This window comes from Argiope bruennichi, chromosome 7 (assembly GCF_947563725.1).
Source record: "Argiope bruennichi chromosome 7, qqArgBrue1.1, whole genome shotgun sequence".
Lineage (NCBI taxonomy): Eukaryota > Metazoa > Arthropoda > Arachnida > Araneae > Araneidae > Argiope > Argiope bruennichi.
Window position 1 is genome coordinate 79,500,515 of NC_079157.1, and position 18,922 is coordinate 79,519,436.

The 18,922-nt window shown below is 25.3% G+C and overlaps 1 protein-coding gene across 1 annotated transcript in view; it reads right to left on the reverse strand.

Moving 5' to 3' along the window:
* LOC129976732 (nephrin-like) overlaps positions 1 to 18,922 on the reverse strand; it is a 48,869-nt gene that overhangs the window by 18,304 nt on the left and 11,643 nt on the right. The window contains exons 4-13 of the mRNA XM_056090449.1: positions 18,651 to 18,708; positions 17,718 to 17,870; positions 17,459 to 17,626; positions 16,033 to 16,323; positions 13,552 to 13,763; positions 11,857 to 11,944; positions 6,782 to 6,918; positions 5,117 to 5,273; positions 3,310 to 3,368; positions 2,926 to 3,181 (exon numbers count right to left, since the gene is read on the reverse strand). Of these exons, the coding sequence (XP_055946424.1) occupies positions 2,926 to 3,181; positions 3,310 to 3,368; positions 5,117 to 5,273; positions 6,782 to 6,918; positions 11,857 to 11,944; positions 13,552 to 13,763; positions 16,033 to 16,323; positions 17,459 to 17,626; positions 17,718 to 17,870; positions 18,651 to 18,708 (1,579 nt within the window). The remainder of the gene's footprint in view (positions 1 to 2,925; positions 3,182 to 3,309; positions 3,369 to 5,116; positions 5,274 to 6,781; positions 6,919 to 11,856; positions 11,945 to 13,551; positions 13,764 to 16,032; positions 16,324 to 17,458; positions 17,627 to 17,717; positions 17,871 to 18,650; positions 18,709 to 18,922) is intronic.

The window sequence follows — 18,922 nt, forward strand, 5'->3', positions numbered from 1 at the left end:
CATGGCTGGCAGTTTTCATTACGTAAAAATGTTTTAATACTTTAATTTAAAGTAAATTCGGCAATGCGTGTTAAACCACGCACCAAAAGACTATAGTGACGTTTTGTGGTTTTCTAAGGAACTGCCCGGTTTTAAATACACTATTTTTAATCTTCACAAACACTTATTACTACAAACACACATAGAAAATTAGGTTAAAGAACAGTATGGTAGAGGGATTCCACGGTTTCCAGCCAAAAGCATTTTGCGTTAGCGCAAGTGTTGCGCTTGAGGAAAAAGTCGATCTCAGGGTGCAGGTCTGTCGTTCAACTGGTTGTCTTCTGCAAAACGCCATAATGGGGGCCCTCTCTGCTCAAGGGGAAAAAGAGGTACTACAAGACAAATATTTCAAAATTTCCAGAATGAATATGTAATTCTCTAGATTGAAATACATGTCAATTCCCCCCCCCCATCTAAATAGTATTTAAGGGGGGAAAAAGGAGGAAGTAAAAAATTCCATAATCTAGTATAAGGGAAAAAAGAAAAAAAAAGAAAAAAAACTAACGAATTTTAAAAAAAAGCACAGTAGAGAAAAGGTTAAATCAGAGACTTTAATTGTCAATTCTTTGGCTTTAATAAATGGTAGCATTCCACCTATGGTAAAATCCACCTTTTAATTAACAGTAATTCCTCTTCTATTGAATAATAAATACCATTTGCGTGATTTTTGTACCAAAATAATAAAATTTTTGCAACTTTTTTTTTTTTGTAATACATATTTTGATGAAATAAATCTATTGCATGAAGCGTATTTTTAATTGCTTTTTTATATTGAAAATAAAAATAATGTCTTAATTTTTTTTTGTTAAGTATGCTTTTAGAAAATTTTAACTGGGAGAATTCAAATAGTTATATATTCCTTCTTTATTATGGAAATTTTCAAATAAGAATTCATAAATGTCTTTTTTTATTTAAAAATATTAAATTAATAAGAAAATGGCAAGCAACAAAATTAAATTATCATTTCACTTTTTTAATTATTTTTTGTTATCAAATACGTTCAATTTTTTTAAAAATTAATACATATAGAAAACTATAGAATGAATTCTTTTAAAATCATTAAACAATGGCACCGAATATATATTTATGATAGCTGAGAAAAACTATATTTTTAATTTAAAAAAAAACAGCTTTTGTTTGTCTCGATACTTGAAAAATGTGTATAGAAGCTGTCATCTTCAAAACCTCCGGAAAAAAATATCTCGTGAGAATAAAGCACTTTAATGGAAATGTAGAAGACAGAAAACGAAAATACACAGAAATATCTACGAAACAATGTCATTCCCTCGGCCTAAGGTCAAGAGTGGGGTCAATGTTATACTTTTGTCGGTGCAGGGAATGGCATTGACATTTCTTGTAAAAAGCCCCCCCCCCTTTATCTTATGTTAACTGAGAATTGTCGACTTGTGAGTCGGTTAGCCAACGAAAGGAAAAATGGATCTGCAAACAAATTTGAAATAAATCATGAGAGAAATATTCTGAAATTTGGCAAAAAGTTCATTTTAATTATAATGCATTTGAGTACACTATCCTTGTAAATCAAATAAATAAAAAACAGTTGCGCATTTGTTCCCGAAAAAAAAGAAAGCATTCAGATCATCCCTCATCCTGGTATGCTATATCTCCCTCAGTTAATAAGAACATCCAAATCATGATTTTGCTAATCATATTGCAATTTATTTGGAACAAATGATTTTAATATTTCGGTGTTTTTTTTTTTTTTCAAGAATTTATAATTTTTTTTATATTTTAGAAATTTTTTGAATATCACTATTTTTGCAATTATTTATCTTCAGTTTTACCAATCATAGTTTTTATCATGTGAAAACATGATGTTGTTTTAGTTAGGAGGTTTTGAAGCTCAAAATCGCGCAGGCAATGAATAAAGCATAAATGGCAATTTTCCTCATCATCCTTTAATCGCATATATTTTTTTACCTGCTTTTACCAGAATTGCATTATTATTATGTATGCTTCTTTGCAAGCAGATGCGTTTTTAAAAGGTTGACCTGCTTTCACCAGTATTGTTTTATTATTAAGTATGCTTCTTTGACAACAGATGCGTTTTAAAAGGCTGATGCAGAATTATGACTGTTATTTCATCGTCATCATTATTATTAGCTGTTATTTCATCTCAAAATCGGTCGAGCTCCAAAACTTTGTTTGCCAGCTAGAAAAATTAAAAATGAAAGTTTAAAAAATTATATATATATATATATATATATATAGAGAGAGAGAGAGAGAGAGAGAGAGAGAAAAGAGGCGTGATTGTTTCAAACCGGTTTAAACTAGTTAATGACTTAAATTAATTAAGACAAATAATGACTTAAAAAATAATAATGTTCTCACATAACATTGCCATTTTCATTACTTTATTAAAATTATTATAAATACCATGATTTGTTTTTTCAGCTCATATTCACCAACTCATTTTTTTCTTATCTTTGAAGTGTACCAGATTGTCACAAGAAAATAGATTGTTGTCTATTTTTGCACATTTCCTAGGTCAGTCTCAAAGCCACAAAATAAAATCATGCAAAGTAACTAAACAACCATTCACTAAGGTTCTAAAGTATAATATTAGTAGAATGTAATAATTAGTCTACTAATTCTATTAGTAGTAATTAGTAGACTGCAATATGATCCATGGTTCCATTACAAACATGTAATTTAATCAAAGAACTAAAAAAAATTAATAAATCCCAGAAGATGATGCCAAATTGAATGATGGGATGAGAATAATTTGAAAAAGGAAGTGATACCTGAAGGAATTTAAAGGAGCAGATAATACATGTAATATATGAGGAAATAAAAAGGATTTAATTAGAAATCTGATCGAAGAATTTTTCAGTTGTTATCTAAAATCTACATACAGTTTTTACTTACAAAATACATTTAAAATGATGGTATCATGCACACTCTGTTGAATCTCTTCATTAGTTGCCTGGCAAGTACACATGGAACCATCATCATCTGGAGTTGCTTCCATAGTAAAAGTGGCCTTTGTAATGAAACCTCCATTTTCTGCAGAAGGGGATACAGAAACAGTTATAGGAGTTAATTGCATATCATTCTTTTTCCCTTTCCACCATGTTATATTAGCAGCTGGATTACTGCTGGAGGATTCACAAATAAGACGGACCTAAAATAGTAAATTACATTTCTTCGTAACATTATAAAAGCACTTGATTAGGAAAATAATTGAATTTGAATTAGATTTATCATCAAACACTTTAGAAAAAAATATTTTAAATGCTTGCAGTAAATTACCTCAGATCCAGTTTTAGGTTTTTTAGGCTTCAGTTTAAGTTGCAAGCTAACTGGAGGAACTAGATAAAAAAAAATTAAATTAAATCAATGTGCCATTTACACTTCTCTGGATATAAGATCAATGATGATGAGTGCAAAAAATCACAGTATCAGTATTCCACAATATATTAATTAAAGACTACATTGAAAATTATGTTGAAAATTTTTAAAAAAATTTAAAGGAGTTTTTTTTTTTTTTTTTTTTTTTTTTACTATTCATATTATTTTTATAGTCAATTACCCAAACAAAAGTTTAATGAACAACATTTAGAACTTACAATGTTTAGAGCATTATTTATATGAATTGTAAATGGAATAATATTAATATAGAATAATTAAATGCAAAATATCCAAATAAAAGAACATACATAATGAATTGGTAGCCTTTGAAAAAAAATACTAATGCACCTTATAATTAATATTAGTGTTAAAACGTCTTTAATAATTTCTATGAAATCAAATTCAAAACATTTAAGGTCACATCTAATCAGCACATAATTTTTAATTCTGTAAATGTTAAGTTTTCTGAAACCATAAGAAAATTAAAACTTCATTCATAAACAAAGGGGGGGGGAAGTGAAGGAGACAGGGAAATGAGTAAAATTTTAAAAAAGAAATCATTTAAATTTAAACAAAATATAATAAATAATTTCATAAAATTTCCTATTCATATAATAAGTTTGAAATAGATATGTGTATTCTGACAATAGCATGATAAAATTATCTTGAATTTTATAAATTTGATGATTTCTGTTTAAATGGGTAGTTTGCTTTCAAAATTAATTATTACAAAAGGTTTCCAAATTCTTTGCAACTTAATATGCATTCTGTTGTTCTCCAATAATATACAATAGTATACAAATCAGCAAGTAAAAAAAAGCATTATTCACACTTAAATATGACCAAAATCAGTAATCAATTGGAAAATATATTTAAAAATTAAATACAGATGAATGGACACAATTTAAAATAAACAAATTTAACAGACCAAATTTCAATATATTATATAGTATACCGATGTTATTTATAAAGAAATAAAATTATACAAAAATAAATTAAATCTTTAAGTATAAATCTAAACATTGCATAGTAAGGGTGTTATAGACTTGCCAAGACATCTTGAACCAACAGAATAACATCTATAGTATTTAAATATAAGATTATAAGAAAAAGAGAGGGAGGAAAAACAAGAGCAAGAAACATATTCATTATTATTTTTCAGATTCTTGTAAGTGTTTGATAGGAACTTTATATCAAATCTAAGAGAGTTACATGCAACATATCTTTTCACAGTTAGCTTTTACTAACCAATAATCACACAGCAAGCACATAAATAAATATATAATATAAAATAAAAATATTCCTGACACACAGTGAGATGTTTTTTACTCAATGGATAAATGTAATTAATATTTACTGTTAGATCAATAACTTTTATAGAAATAAGAGTATGTACAATATAATCAAACATAAGATACTGTAAAAGTGCAGGGGTGATGAAAATCATAATATGTTTGATAAACAACATCATTGAAACATTTCTAATTTAATTATGAGAAAAACCATTTTTTAAAAAAAGGAGAAATATACATATTGTTTGAAGGATGAATCCTGATTTAATAAAAAGTGCAAAAGATAATTATAGTAAATTTACAATAAAAAAGCACATCTCAATTTGTTGGTAACAATTTTTCTTTGAGAAATCTCAAGCAAAAGCATGGCAAGTCAACAAATTTTTTTAAAAAACATTCAAAATCTAAAATCTTACAGTACACAGTGAGAGTGATTGTAACAACCAAAGGCTCTGCTAAAGCTTTGCTGGTTGATTTGCAATGATATTTTGCACCATTATCATTTGCACTAACAATAATGGCTATTTCTCTGGATACAATATTTCCACTCACTGTTTGGTCTGAGCTGCTGACCTAGAAAATAAACAAGGTGTTTGTGTGTTTTTTAAATTTTTTAAAAGTAAAAACTATATAAAGAATAATTTGAGATTTCAAAAAATTGTGGTGTTTAATTTTTATAATTTAAATAATGGTTTATGGTATATAATTGACAATCATAATAAATCAAAATTATATGACTAGAAAATAGTAACATTTCATTGGCTTCTATAGTTAAATCATCATTTATCAGATAATAAAAATCGTTATTATTAAAATGAAGGCTAAAGACTTTCATTTTTTCTAAGTAATTATCTCTGTAAATCAAATATGATTAAAATTTTCTCAAAATTATACACTAATGAGGAGTCAATTCTACCAATAAAGTTCCAATTTTAAGAATAAAAATATTTTCTAAAAAATAATTTTGAGGTATATTAGTTTAGTTATAGTTTATTAGCTTAGTTTGATATTTTGAAAAAATAATTTTGATAATTACTACTATTAAGAAATTCTGCAACCATGTTTTAAATTTCTATGCTATTTAATGTAAGTATTTTCATCACAGAAGGAAAAATGTAGAAGAAATTCAATTCTCAAAAGTTGCATATTTTCTTTAAACAAAAATTTATTAATCAAGTAATCTGTAATTATATTGCTACAGTTAGAGAAGAATCAACAAGATAACATTAAAAATAGATGGATCTGGCAAACAGCTATCAAATAGATAAATAATCAGAATTGTGTTCAACAAAAAATCGATTACTGTCAATATTTTAAAAAATAGAAACCTTAACGAGTTCTTAAATTTGTGATGATAGAATGAACTCTGATTAATGCAATGCATCATGAAAAATTAAAAACTAACGAAACTTGAAAACAATTCCTAAAATGTGCATGAAATTAAAAAAAAGTTAACAAACTAATCAGATTACAATTAACTTCAGACTGACAACTTGGTTATTGAATAGTCTACTAAACAAATTAATATGTCTTCATTTATATGATATGGTACTTGCATGACATGTTAACATAGCAGTAAATATCAAGAATAGCCAGTCAACACTTTTTATTTGAGATATTTTTAATAATTACCACAATTTCCTTTAAAAGTACAAAGTGGTAAAATTTTTCTTAAACTGTCATTATTCTGTCATGTTCATAACTCATGCAAGAAACGATTACATGACAAGATAATCGATCAACCAAATTGACTGTCCATCTAAGTTAAAAGTAACATCTAGACATACATTTACACTAGTAAAAAAGCTTAGAAATGATAAGCTAATTTTTTTTCACTTAAAAATAGATTACTTAAGATAGAAGTCTTATCACTCACAGAATTAATTATGTGTCTACATATTAATTTTTTTTATTATGCATGTTAGGCTACACTAATATATTAATGAAATGAATTATATATTATGTTTTATAATTAAGTTTTTTTTTTCTTTTTTACCTTTACTAAGCAATGAATTGAAATCTGATTTTTCACTTATTTATATCCATAAACATTGCATCAATTTTAAGAATATTTTATTTACCTCTTCATTTTCTTTATACCATTTAAGATCAGGTAATGGATTTCCTCCCTGAGAAATGCATGTAAGACGTTGTAACTTGCCAGCTTGAATTGCATTTCCTTCTGTATATCCAAATATATTGGGAGGATCAGGTGCATCTAAAGCATAATGAATGCATATTTTTACAACCCAAAATAGTAAGAAATAAAAACATACTAATGAAATTGCAATTAATATATATGTTTAACAGACAAATTAAATGGAAACCAAAACTAATATAAAGGAAAAATAAAAATATATTTAGGAATTTCTTCGTAAAAAATGTCATAATATTTTGTACAAAACACACAATTTTATGAAATTTACTTATTTCATTGAAGAAAACATTAGTGCTAAAGTCCTAAAATTCTATGAAACTCACTTTCCAACAAATTTCTATTTTGTTTGGAAATGCATTGTTTAAATTCTTTATAGAAAATAATAAATTTAACATATTGAAAATTTCAATTATAAGACAAGAAAATTATATCAAATTATGCTCAATATGTAAGGAGAAATGTTTAATACTCATCAGGGCATTTACAAATTTTTTGCAATCGTATCAAAAAGTAAAAAGTCAGTGATAGTTAATCTATACTTATAATAAAGCTCAATGTGTGTGTATGTGTGTGTTGGCACTCTACAGGCCAGAACATTCAACCTACAGCTATCAAATTTGGCACATGTATACCTTGGAGGCCGGAAATGCGCACCTCGGGGTTATTTTTTCGAATTTTTAATTAGAATTTTATTTATTTAAAAATTAAGCGAAATTTTGGCGTGTTTTGCTATAACTTCCGAAAATATTACCGCACAAAAATAATTTTTACATGAAGTTAAAGATCAAAAATTTATCTTTTAAATGATACCAATGTTTTAATCTCAAAATTAAATTTCTATTTTTAATGAATTTTTAAATAAATATTTTAACTATATTTTTCAACAATTTTTTTCGTACAAAATAGGAATAAAATTTAAGCTGCACGAGCATGTTTCGCATTCATGGGAAAAAATTAGCTTTTTTCAAAGTGTTGCCATCACATTGATTAAAGCTCCAATTAAGAATAAATCTTTTTGGAAATGAAATCTGCAAAAATATAATTTTCGGCACGTGTCTGTAGGAAATAAAACAAATATGAAATATTATTTTTTCTAAAAAATAAATTCAAGAAAAATTATTTTATGATCTTTTACACTCTCTATATTATTAATCCAATAAATCAGTTTTATTTTAAGGCAAGTTTTGTTTAATTTGAACAGGATATCCATTCAAATCAGGGCCACACAGCTAATTTGTAAACCTTTAGTAAGACACAGATCTGCTAAAATGGTCTAAATGGAAAATGATTATATTTTATGTAACTTGATTCAATAAATGCTCTAATAAATAACGAATTTTTGATTTTACATAAAGCTTCTGCTGTAGGAATCACGAATAACAAAATGTTCTTGAAACACTAATATTTTAAATAAAAAGAGTTAATTTCCAATCAACTAAATCAATCACTTAAACTGACTGATTTATGAAAATTTGAATATCACTATTCAATAAAAAAAGGATAATTTTAGATTTTCCATCGATCGTTTCAAAGAAAATACGCCAATCAGCGTGCAGGTTTCTCAAGTTTAATTGGCCTAAGATTATGAAAATGTTCAGTTTTTCTAAATTTTTAACATTCAAAACTTCATAAATAAGTCTTAGTTGATCCTGGAAAATAGAAACATTCATTCATTTATTTAAAATTTGGTGTGTCCAGAATATTTCTCAGAATCTGATACCCTACTACATTAAATTTAGACTTCATGATTTTTGAAATATATTTATAGGCCGGAACAAAATATTTTTATTGATTTCATTTCAATCCTTTTGAAAGCAAAACTAAAAACTGAATTTTATGCTGAATCTGAGAAATTTTTGTAGAATTATTGTTTGAGATATTACATAAATTATGAAAAATATTTTGTAGTTCACATAAGACTTAAATACCGAGCAATTCTGTTTGCAATACTCATATTCAATAATAATAATAATAAATAAATAACAATAAAGATGATAAATAAAATAAAACGCTTGGTTTTATTAAAAAAATATCTTTATATTAATTGCAATTTCATCATTTCCACTTTAAATTAAAGTTGAAGTTTTACCGGAAATGACAACAAATTAGCAAAATATATATAGTAAATTGAACGAAACGATCTAAACAACAGTATAAGTTTGGTATGACTATCAAAATTTGAAGATTAAAAATGTTTTGTTTGAGAATCTATTAAGAGACCAGTTACTTAAAATATTTAATTGAAAATTGTAGCGAGCGGTGATACTGGCGAACCGGCTGGTCGCCAAAGGCGGCTAGTATATATCTAAAATTGATAAGTACTAAAGTTAAACAAATTTAGAAACATATCAGGTTTGACAATACTTTCATTCTGAAAAATTACATGATAAAAATAAATGACAATATTTCATTGGGTATAATGTAATTTCTAAAAATGTTAGTAACTTATGTTCCATTCAAAAAGTAAAAAACACTGTTTACAATTTATGGCAACATTACAATAACAAATTAAATCAACAAAAATTAAATTAATATCTATTCAAATACATTTTTAGATCATTTACAATTTTGTTTATTTTTTAAGCAAAATAAATAAATAATTACTAAATGCAATTTGATTCAAAATAAAAGATAAAAATATAATGAACTCATACTTTATAATGTTTCAAAAATTGTAATATTGCATATCATATACAATGAGAATTTGTTTCAGATTTAAAAATGTAAATATGTAACAATGTATGCAATTATCATTGGTAAAAAGTGTAAGAATAATATAAGAATAATTCATGAATATCTAGTAGTGACATGCATTCCATTCAAATGAATAAAAATTATATTTTTTAAAATATACATTCAAAAATAAAAAATAAAACATTTAATATGTTATAGTTTACAAATTTATAGTAACATTACTAACGATAAATAAGCCTAAGGTTGTCCAATATTAATGGTGCTTTTAGATATTAATAGAAAAAATTTAATTTATTTACAAAGAGAGTAAATACTAGAATTTTTAGTTTATCTGGATTAAAGAACTTTGCCCTCTTAATAAAGTAAAGAACAATAAAAAAAACTTTAACTTGTAAAACACTATCATAATATAAGAAATAAAAATGAAAAAATCAGCAAAGCTAAAGCTTTGAAACGAATGTATTCATCCTTAACAAAAGCTTAAAAGAAAAGATATATTTTGCAGAGTAGAAGCAATGAAATGTAAAATGTGAACAATAAAAGATGTTTTAATTCAATGAAAAATTAGGAAAATTAAAAAAAAATTGCAAATAATGGATTTATATCTATCAAGAAGAAAATTCAATATTAATGGTTCCTTTTAAAAAATCGACTTTCAAATAATATAAGTTTGAATTATCGAATTCTTAATAAAAATAAAAGATTTGGAAAAAAGCACAGTTCTGATGAATATTTTACTGTACAAGAATCATGAAATTTTTCCTTTTTCCAAAAAAAAAAAAATGTTTTATCAAAATTGCTAGATATAAGTATCAAAGCTAATACATTACATCTAATGGTGAGAGCTATATAAAATGTAGTCTAAAGAAATAATAGTATCATGTCAGAAACAAACATGTTAGAAAATTATGGAACACACTCTGAACAATTTTTTAAACATTGAGTTCAGAATCAATCTATAATCAATAGCATGGAATAATATTATATTCAATTATTTTCATCCCAGTATCACAGATATGACTTTGAAATACTTTGTATTCAATGAATTATACACTGGCCACTAAAAGTTAAGATATAATCTGTTTTCTGGATCATATTATTAAATGAATGTAAATAAAAATAACAAATAAGATTTAAATGGAGAAGGTTGGATAATATTATTAAAATTAAAGCAATATTAAGATATAACTACTACAAACTTTTTTAAAGAAATCAATATAATTTCAGAAAAAAGTATTAATGTCTTGCTTTTGTGATTTTCAAATGATTTCTTTGAATTCTTACTAGTATTCAATTTCATCTACAAAGATATTTTTGGTAACATTTACATATTATTATTATTATTATTATACCCTATCTGTATATTGTTGGGGATATAGCAACAGGTCTAACACAGGCTAACCTATTATAAGGGTTAAAATGACTTATACTATGATCCAAAGGCATTTATAGAAATTCTAAATTCAGTTTTGTGAACATCTGTTTCAGAACTGTCCACATATTTTAATGTATGTAGAAGATTTCTCTAACACTTTTGGCATGTGAATACCAACTTCAGTTTTTCTTGGATCATTTTATAAAAAGGGAGAAAATATTAGTCAGTACAGTGAGAAGATATCATCACAATCAAGGGTTATGTGCATGAAAAATGCTTGTCGCTCTTATTCGAATACAGAAAAGTACCCATAAGGATAAGATAATCCAGAATTATTCAGAAAAGTAATTATTTCATATGCGTATATGGAAAAGGTAATAGATATCAGCAATCTAGAATTGATATGACACAATTATGTAGAATAAAGAATCAAGGTTAATCATTAAATGAGTTTGAACAATCATTGTTCAATGACTGATCTTTGATTCCCATTTAAATATCAATTTAATTGAAAAAAGGAAAATCAATAGTGTCAGTGCCTCTTAACTAAGGAAGATCATCTTCTTTACTAAAACTCATTCATTTATTTTTTTAGTCAGATATTTTTCATTTTTCTCCAACAGTGAGCTTTTCTAAAAAAGATGTAATAATTTAATTATAAACTGTACTTGATGCTAAAATTAGATAAAAATCAATAAATAACCATTTGGTTCATAATTGTTCCAAATCTCATGCTCATTTGTTGGCATATTATATGCAAAAACATATTGTACCTTAACTTTTGGAGCCAATACATAAAAAGATGAAATAATTTTTCAATATTCAAAATCAAGAAAAATGCACTTCATGAATGAAAATTTCAATATTAACCTGACAAGTATACAAAATAATTAAAAAATGAAAAAAAAAAGCATTTACATAATACTTACATAAAATACTAACTGAAAAGGTTTGAGGGATAGTTTCTCCAAGCTCTTGATTCACAGCATAACAAGTAAAAAGTTTTGAATTTCGATCCTACAAAATGAACTAGAATAATTCTGACTCTTGTTATAATTCATTTAGTTTCATTATGTAAATCAGCAAAAATAAAAATTTTCAAAGAACTGCAAAAATAAGGAGATATATTGCTGGAAAAAATAGGACAAATTATTATCTCATTCATCATTAACATCATTTCAAAACTGAAATTAATCAAATAAATCAAAATTAATATCACATAATTTCAAAATTGAAATTAATCAAATTAATGTTACATAATTTCAAAATGAAATATTCCTTTACAAAATAGCAATCCTGTAGGCTAACAAAACAAATTATAAATTTTTAGAAATCAGTTTTTCTAAATTCTTGTTAAAATCCTACAAACAAGCCATTCCATTTGCTGATGTATGTTCTTCTGTTCGTAAATGGCTATTCCGAAACTGGCAGAACCAATGGAACCTTGAGACAGAAAATAAGCTACACACTGTCAAACATTTTATTGAATCTTAGTATTCCTCCCTAAATCGCAGATGCGATGCTATTCTGACACAATTGCGCATTCTCGAATAATGCATAAATATCTACTTTTAAGCAGCCATCATGAATCGCTGTGCTGATAGTTTAACTATCCGACATATATTGATTGAATGTCAGTCACTGGACTCATTGAGTCTTAAATATTTTAATTTTGTTCCATGTCTTCCGCTTTTAATTGGACATAAATCACATTTTAACATTGTCCTTTATTTAAAAGAAATGAGTTTTATCATAGAAATTTGAAATGTTGATTCCTTCTTGTTATTGCTCTCAGTTGGTTATCTTTTTAATATCGGATTATAAACATTTGAAACAAATTTTTAAGACATAGCACTAAAGTTTTTCATCTAGTTGTGGAGCAGTTTATCCAGAAAATGTATCATGCACTAGAATAATACTCACTCACTCTAAATTCTTGTGATATGAATGAAAATAAAGGTTTCTAATCATGGCCTAATAACCAAATTTCATATTCATTAGTTATAGGCATATATACCAATCAGAAAAATACTCTAAATTATACAAATCCATATATTTTAAGCTTTTAGAATTAATAAATGTATTCTTGAAAAAAAATTTCAAAGCTGAAATTTTTATACAATTTTTCAATACTGCTAGTCATTACTAATAAAATATTATCGTCACATTAACATTTTAAATAAATAAAATTTCTACACTTCTGCAACTGAAGTTTACAAAATTAAAAAGATTTAAATAATGTTATTTTATACAATTTTACACATTAATTAGCACAAATTAATGACATTTTAAGTACTTATAGCTCAAATGATTTTGATGGCAGAAAAGTTATACTTTAAAAAAATTTTATTGTTAGTATGCTAAAAATATTTTATTAAATATGCCTAATAGGACAGAGATCCACAAAATTTTTGGCTTCACAATCTTTTTTCGGCAGTATGTTCACTGACTCAAATAACAAAATATAAATATCATTTAGATCATTTTCCCAACTGGAAACATATTTCTATAATAAAAATTAGCTATTGGTTCATGATTAAGCCGAATATCCTATATAAGATCCAATGATAATTCAAAGTGCGTATTAAAAAAAAAAGAAACTTTTAAAACATACAAATTCAAACCTGTTGGGTCACATTAACATTTATTTTAGATACAGTGATCCATCCTCCCTTTTCTTGGGCTTCCACTGTACTCTCCCCTAATAGAGGAATTCCATCTACTACCCATGTTATTTCAGATGCAGGATTGCTACGTTCTGTTTTGCATGTAGCACTGACCACATCTCCAGGCTTAGCTTCTTTTTGAGCTTTAATAGTTACAGATGAAGGAGCATCTATAAAAGAAAAACAAATTATATCTTATAAGTGATCTAAATATAGCAGAACCTTGATTATCTGGGTTTCTATCAACTTAAGATCATTGTTAATTGAGCCAATACCAGCAAATTAAACTATGTTTCACAATTTATTTATTTTTCATTTTGAGATAAGGACACCAATCTCACTGGTGCATATTTTTAGGAAGCAGATGCATGTAAAGGTTGTTGTAGGAAGATGATCTTTTCTATCTCAAAAAACCATTTACATTGGTGGGGAGACAAAAACACAATTCAGTTCATAATAATATAAGAAAATTTCATGTCTTTCAATGGAAAAAAAATGAATGTAAACAAATGTACCAGTAAATTTTAAATTATAGCGCATTGAGGAAAATATTATTTTAGTTTTGTTCAAGATTCCACCTGTAAAGAATTGTAGGAAAAATGCAAAGGAAACAGCAAAAATTAGTAACAGTCGCAAATCTTTTTATAAATTTGATAACTAATAAAATAGTTTTTCAAAATACATAGGAATTGTAGAATTACTTTTATAATTTGAAATAAGCAATTTTAGAAAACATTGTTGGAAGAAAAGAAAATATGACTATTTTAATAATAATGCATTATTATTCACATCAATTTCGATAATCTTTAAAAATAATTATCTTTAAAAATGTACTTCTCTTTCACTATCTACTGAATTCCTAGAAAGTAAAAAATATTCATCTTGAAATTAAAAATCTGTAACATCTATTATTGAATTTGTAGAAGTTTAAAATGTTCCATAATTATATCTATAAAAATAAATCCATAATGGCTTATTTGCTTTATCTTACTAATCTCTTTAAATGAAAACATGAGATAATAAAAAGTAAAGATTACAGAGATTTGATATGAAATTTGAAGTACAGTTATGACATAGGTTTGGAAAACAAACAAAAAAAAAAAAAAAAAAAAGTCGTTCATAAAATAAAGTATTGTGCCAAACATAAGTACTAACAAGTCAAATAACTATAATGAAATTAACAATAAAATTAATAGATTTATGCAAAAGAAGAAGTGCTTGAAATATTTTAGAATTATAACATATTAAAAAAAATTCATTTAATCAATCTCAAGATTGATGAAATTCGATTTCGAGAATGCTAAAATCTGCATTTCTATGAAAAAGGGTCATATCTGGAAATAAGGTCTTAAATCCTGAATACAGCAAAATGTCCATCTATTTTCATAAAATAAAAAAGATGTAAATGCCTTTCCTTTGAAACTTTAAATTGCTTTGATTATTGAGAAAATTGCTTAAATTAAAGAACAACATATTTCAAAGATAATTCTAAAGATCTGAAGGTTAAAGTGTAAATTCAATTTCTATTATAACTGATTATGCACAATATTAAATCTCATCTTACAACCAAATATTTTCATTCAAAAAATATAAATTATATGCTGATATTTATTCATCAAATCTGAAATAATTTTTCTTAACTTTTTAGTCAATGCTATGAGCTTGCTTTCATAAAAAAATTATTACTTAAGACTCATTTTTATTCATATGTATTCGAAATGCATATAATTTGATTTCATCATCATTAATTTAAGTAAGTCAATGTTTTTTACATTTTAAAGTACTGCAATTAGAAAAAGATTTTTTTGTGACTAATAACAGTAAAAATATTTTTGTTATAAAATTTTGAAAAAAAATAAATTCATTTTTATAAATATAAAAAGCACATTTTCAAGGTAACTTCTATATCCTTGAAAATTTGCTTTTGCTCTCTTTTGTAATCTAATTAAAATGAGGTATAGTAGAATGTTTATTTAAAAAAATTGATATTTCTGAAGATATGAATTGTCAAGAATTTAGCTAACTAAAATTAGCTTTGTATCATTAGTTTTAGTTTATCAGATTTCATGTTTAATTAAGGGGAAAAAATACAAAATCGAATTAAGCTTTTCAATCACAGGAATTTTTTTTAAAAAATTGGAACTAGGAAATTAAATAATTTAATTTTAAAGTGACTAAAAATTGTTAAAAAAATACTTTTTTTTAACAATTTTTAGTCACTTTTTTTAACAAGCAAACTTTAAAGTCATAGGACAAATCCTTTTTGAAGAAAATTAAAATTAAACAAATAAAAATAATATTTAAAAATGGAGACAACATTAGAAGATTTTCATATTTAAATAAAGGTTAACTAAATGTTAAGTAAAGGATTTAACTAAGTTTCATCCTTTAAAATCAATAAAGCATTTTTTTTTCAAAAAAAATGTATTAATAACTTACAGAGCACTTTTAATGTAACAGATTTAGTCATGGGTTCTTGAGTCATGATACTTGAAGCAGTGCAAGTATAAAGAGCTCCATCATCATCAGAGCTGGCCACAAAAGATATTTCATTTTCAGCTTCCCAGTCAGATGTTGAATAGGAATGATCAATGAATTCACCATTCTTGGTCCAGACAAGACGAGCCAATGGATTGCCACCTCGAGATATGCATCGTAGATTAATAGTATCACCAGCTCGTGTCTTGTCCCTGGTTCTGTAACCTTCGATAGTTGGTCTTCCAGGAGGAACTAAAATGCATCAAAGTATAAAAGTGCTTTTTAAGTTTAGATACTAATATATTTTTATACATATATTCTCATATAAAAAAAATTTCTACTTTTAAAAATAGCTTTTCTCAACAGTCTTTACTACAAATAAAAATAATTCATTTCATAAATTATACTTTTATGAGACTACTTTCTGCAAGTTTTCTTACAAAGCAAAAAAGTAAAATAACGTTATAATTTTAAAATTAAAATGTTTGCAGATTCCATACTTGAACTATTTACAAGTTATTAAATTCTGCTTTTTAATTCTAATAAATATAATTCTAACTTATTTTTAATTTATATTTAATTAAAATTTATAATTCTAATTTTATAAAACACTTTTTAGGATTCATTTTTAAAAATATATTATATATATATTTTCATTTTAATAATTTTTTGTTTTAATCTTTTATCTGTAATTCATTATTACAAATAATATAGACTCTTGTAATCCTTCCTTTTTTCTCAGATTCGTTACAAACTGGCACAATTTCTTTAGAGCCAAAACTTAATTAAATAATGAAATTATTTATAATTACATTATTATAAATTATTATTTATAATTAAATATGGACTTATAATTAAATTATGGAGATTTTAAAATTGGCTACCATCACTGAGAATGGATAAGTTTAGAAAGTGGATAAAAAATTTGCTACAAAATTCCATTTGTACAAACATGAAGTAAATCAAGTTAAAATATAATTATACAAATTGCATAATGATATATTAATTTTATATCATAAAGATAAGTAACTTGATAATTTTTAGAACTTTTCATCAAATTTATTAATTATTCTAAGTTGAATTTTATAGTTATTGCATTAAGTATTTTCTTATGTTAAAAATTTAAAAATAAAATGAAATGATAGAAGTTATTGTTGTTTTTTAATTCAAAAGTCAGCAAATATCTTAAGTGTAATTGTAAGTGATGATATATATATATATATATATATATATATATATATATATATATATATATATATATATATATATATATATATATATATATATTAATGAAAGTCTTAAAAGAAATAAATTCTTCTTAATGAAATTTTTAAAAGTGTTAGTAACAAAAATAGACAAATATCAAAATAATATTTTCTTTACTTACATAAGACATCCAAACTTACACCAGCTAATAATTTTTCTGACAAAATTGCACTTTGTGCTTCACAGGAATAATATGCATTGTGATCATCAGGTGACGGATTTAAAGTTAAGGTTGATGTAACTGTCTGTCGTCCCTCAGATTCATCTCGAATTGATACACTTATGTCATCTGAAAAATAAAAAAAAAATTCCAGTGAGAATATGAAATTTTTTCTTGTTATAGACTTGCTATTAAAGTAATTTATATGCTTATAGATTACCCTCAGACAATTTGAAAGAATTTCTTGTCCAAATCACAGTAGGAGCTGGTTTACCACCTTTGACTTCACATTCAAGAGATAGTCTTTCAGAAACTTTAACACGAACAGATGAGCCATTGGGTCTATTAATAATTTGTATTGATGTAGGTGGTACTAAAAAAATACAAGAAAATATGAAGCAGTAAAATTGATCTCCTAAAATGAAATGGAAAATTTGGACCATAAAAAAAAATTATTACTTTTTTTTTTTTTTTTTTTTTTTGCCTTTAGCATAAATTTGTTCAGCCTAAAAGTGTGTCTTTCTTAGAAGCATGCTTTATTTAAGAAGTTGCATATAATTCTTTAAAAATAAATAGGTGAGAAAGTGTATGCTAGCAAGTAAATCCTATTTTCAACTAACCACTTATGGATCATGTTAGCAGAAATAGATAAAGATAAAAATTAAAATTTTCCAGTTATTTAAGATAGCTATTATGGTATATCATTTTAATATTAATAATGAAATGGTGACTCAACATTAAAATGTAGAGAAGAATGAAATGGGATTCAGAACATTATCAAAGTCAGGCAAATTACATTTGTACCAAATTCTAAGGATTATCAAAAAGTTACTTCCCAATTTGATAAATTTTTTCATAGTCTTGTTTGAAAAAAATTGCTATACATTAATAACACTTTTCTCAACTGGATTAGGATAGTTTTTCAAAATGAAATATAGACAAGTTCTGTGCTTTCTGAACTGTTAGTGGCAAAATTTCATAATAATTATACTAAAAATATAGATCAATTTAAAAAAGACAAAGAGATACATATATTAAGAGAGATATTAAGTATGAATCAAATTTTTCATATGAAGTCTACAAATATTCGATATATTTAAAAAATAAATACAAAATCCTTTTTGTAAAAATTTATAAAAAAAATTATACTCACATAACACAGTAAGATGTGCTTTCCCTACAAAACCTTCCTGCCCTTCCCCTGGTCCCACCTAAAGAATACAGAAACATCAAAATATGATTACTTGTAAATATTTTAAGGCATAGATGGTAAGTTATTATAAAGAATGACTAATAGTTTAACGTAAAAATTGCATTATTGAAAGATCTTAATTGTAATGCCGTCAATACTTATAATTTTTTAAACTAATGTGAAAACTTTAATGTGATGACTAATAATAGCTATGAGCTAATAAATGAAGCCAT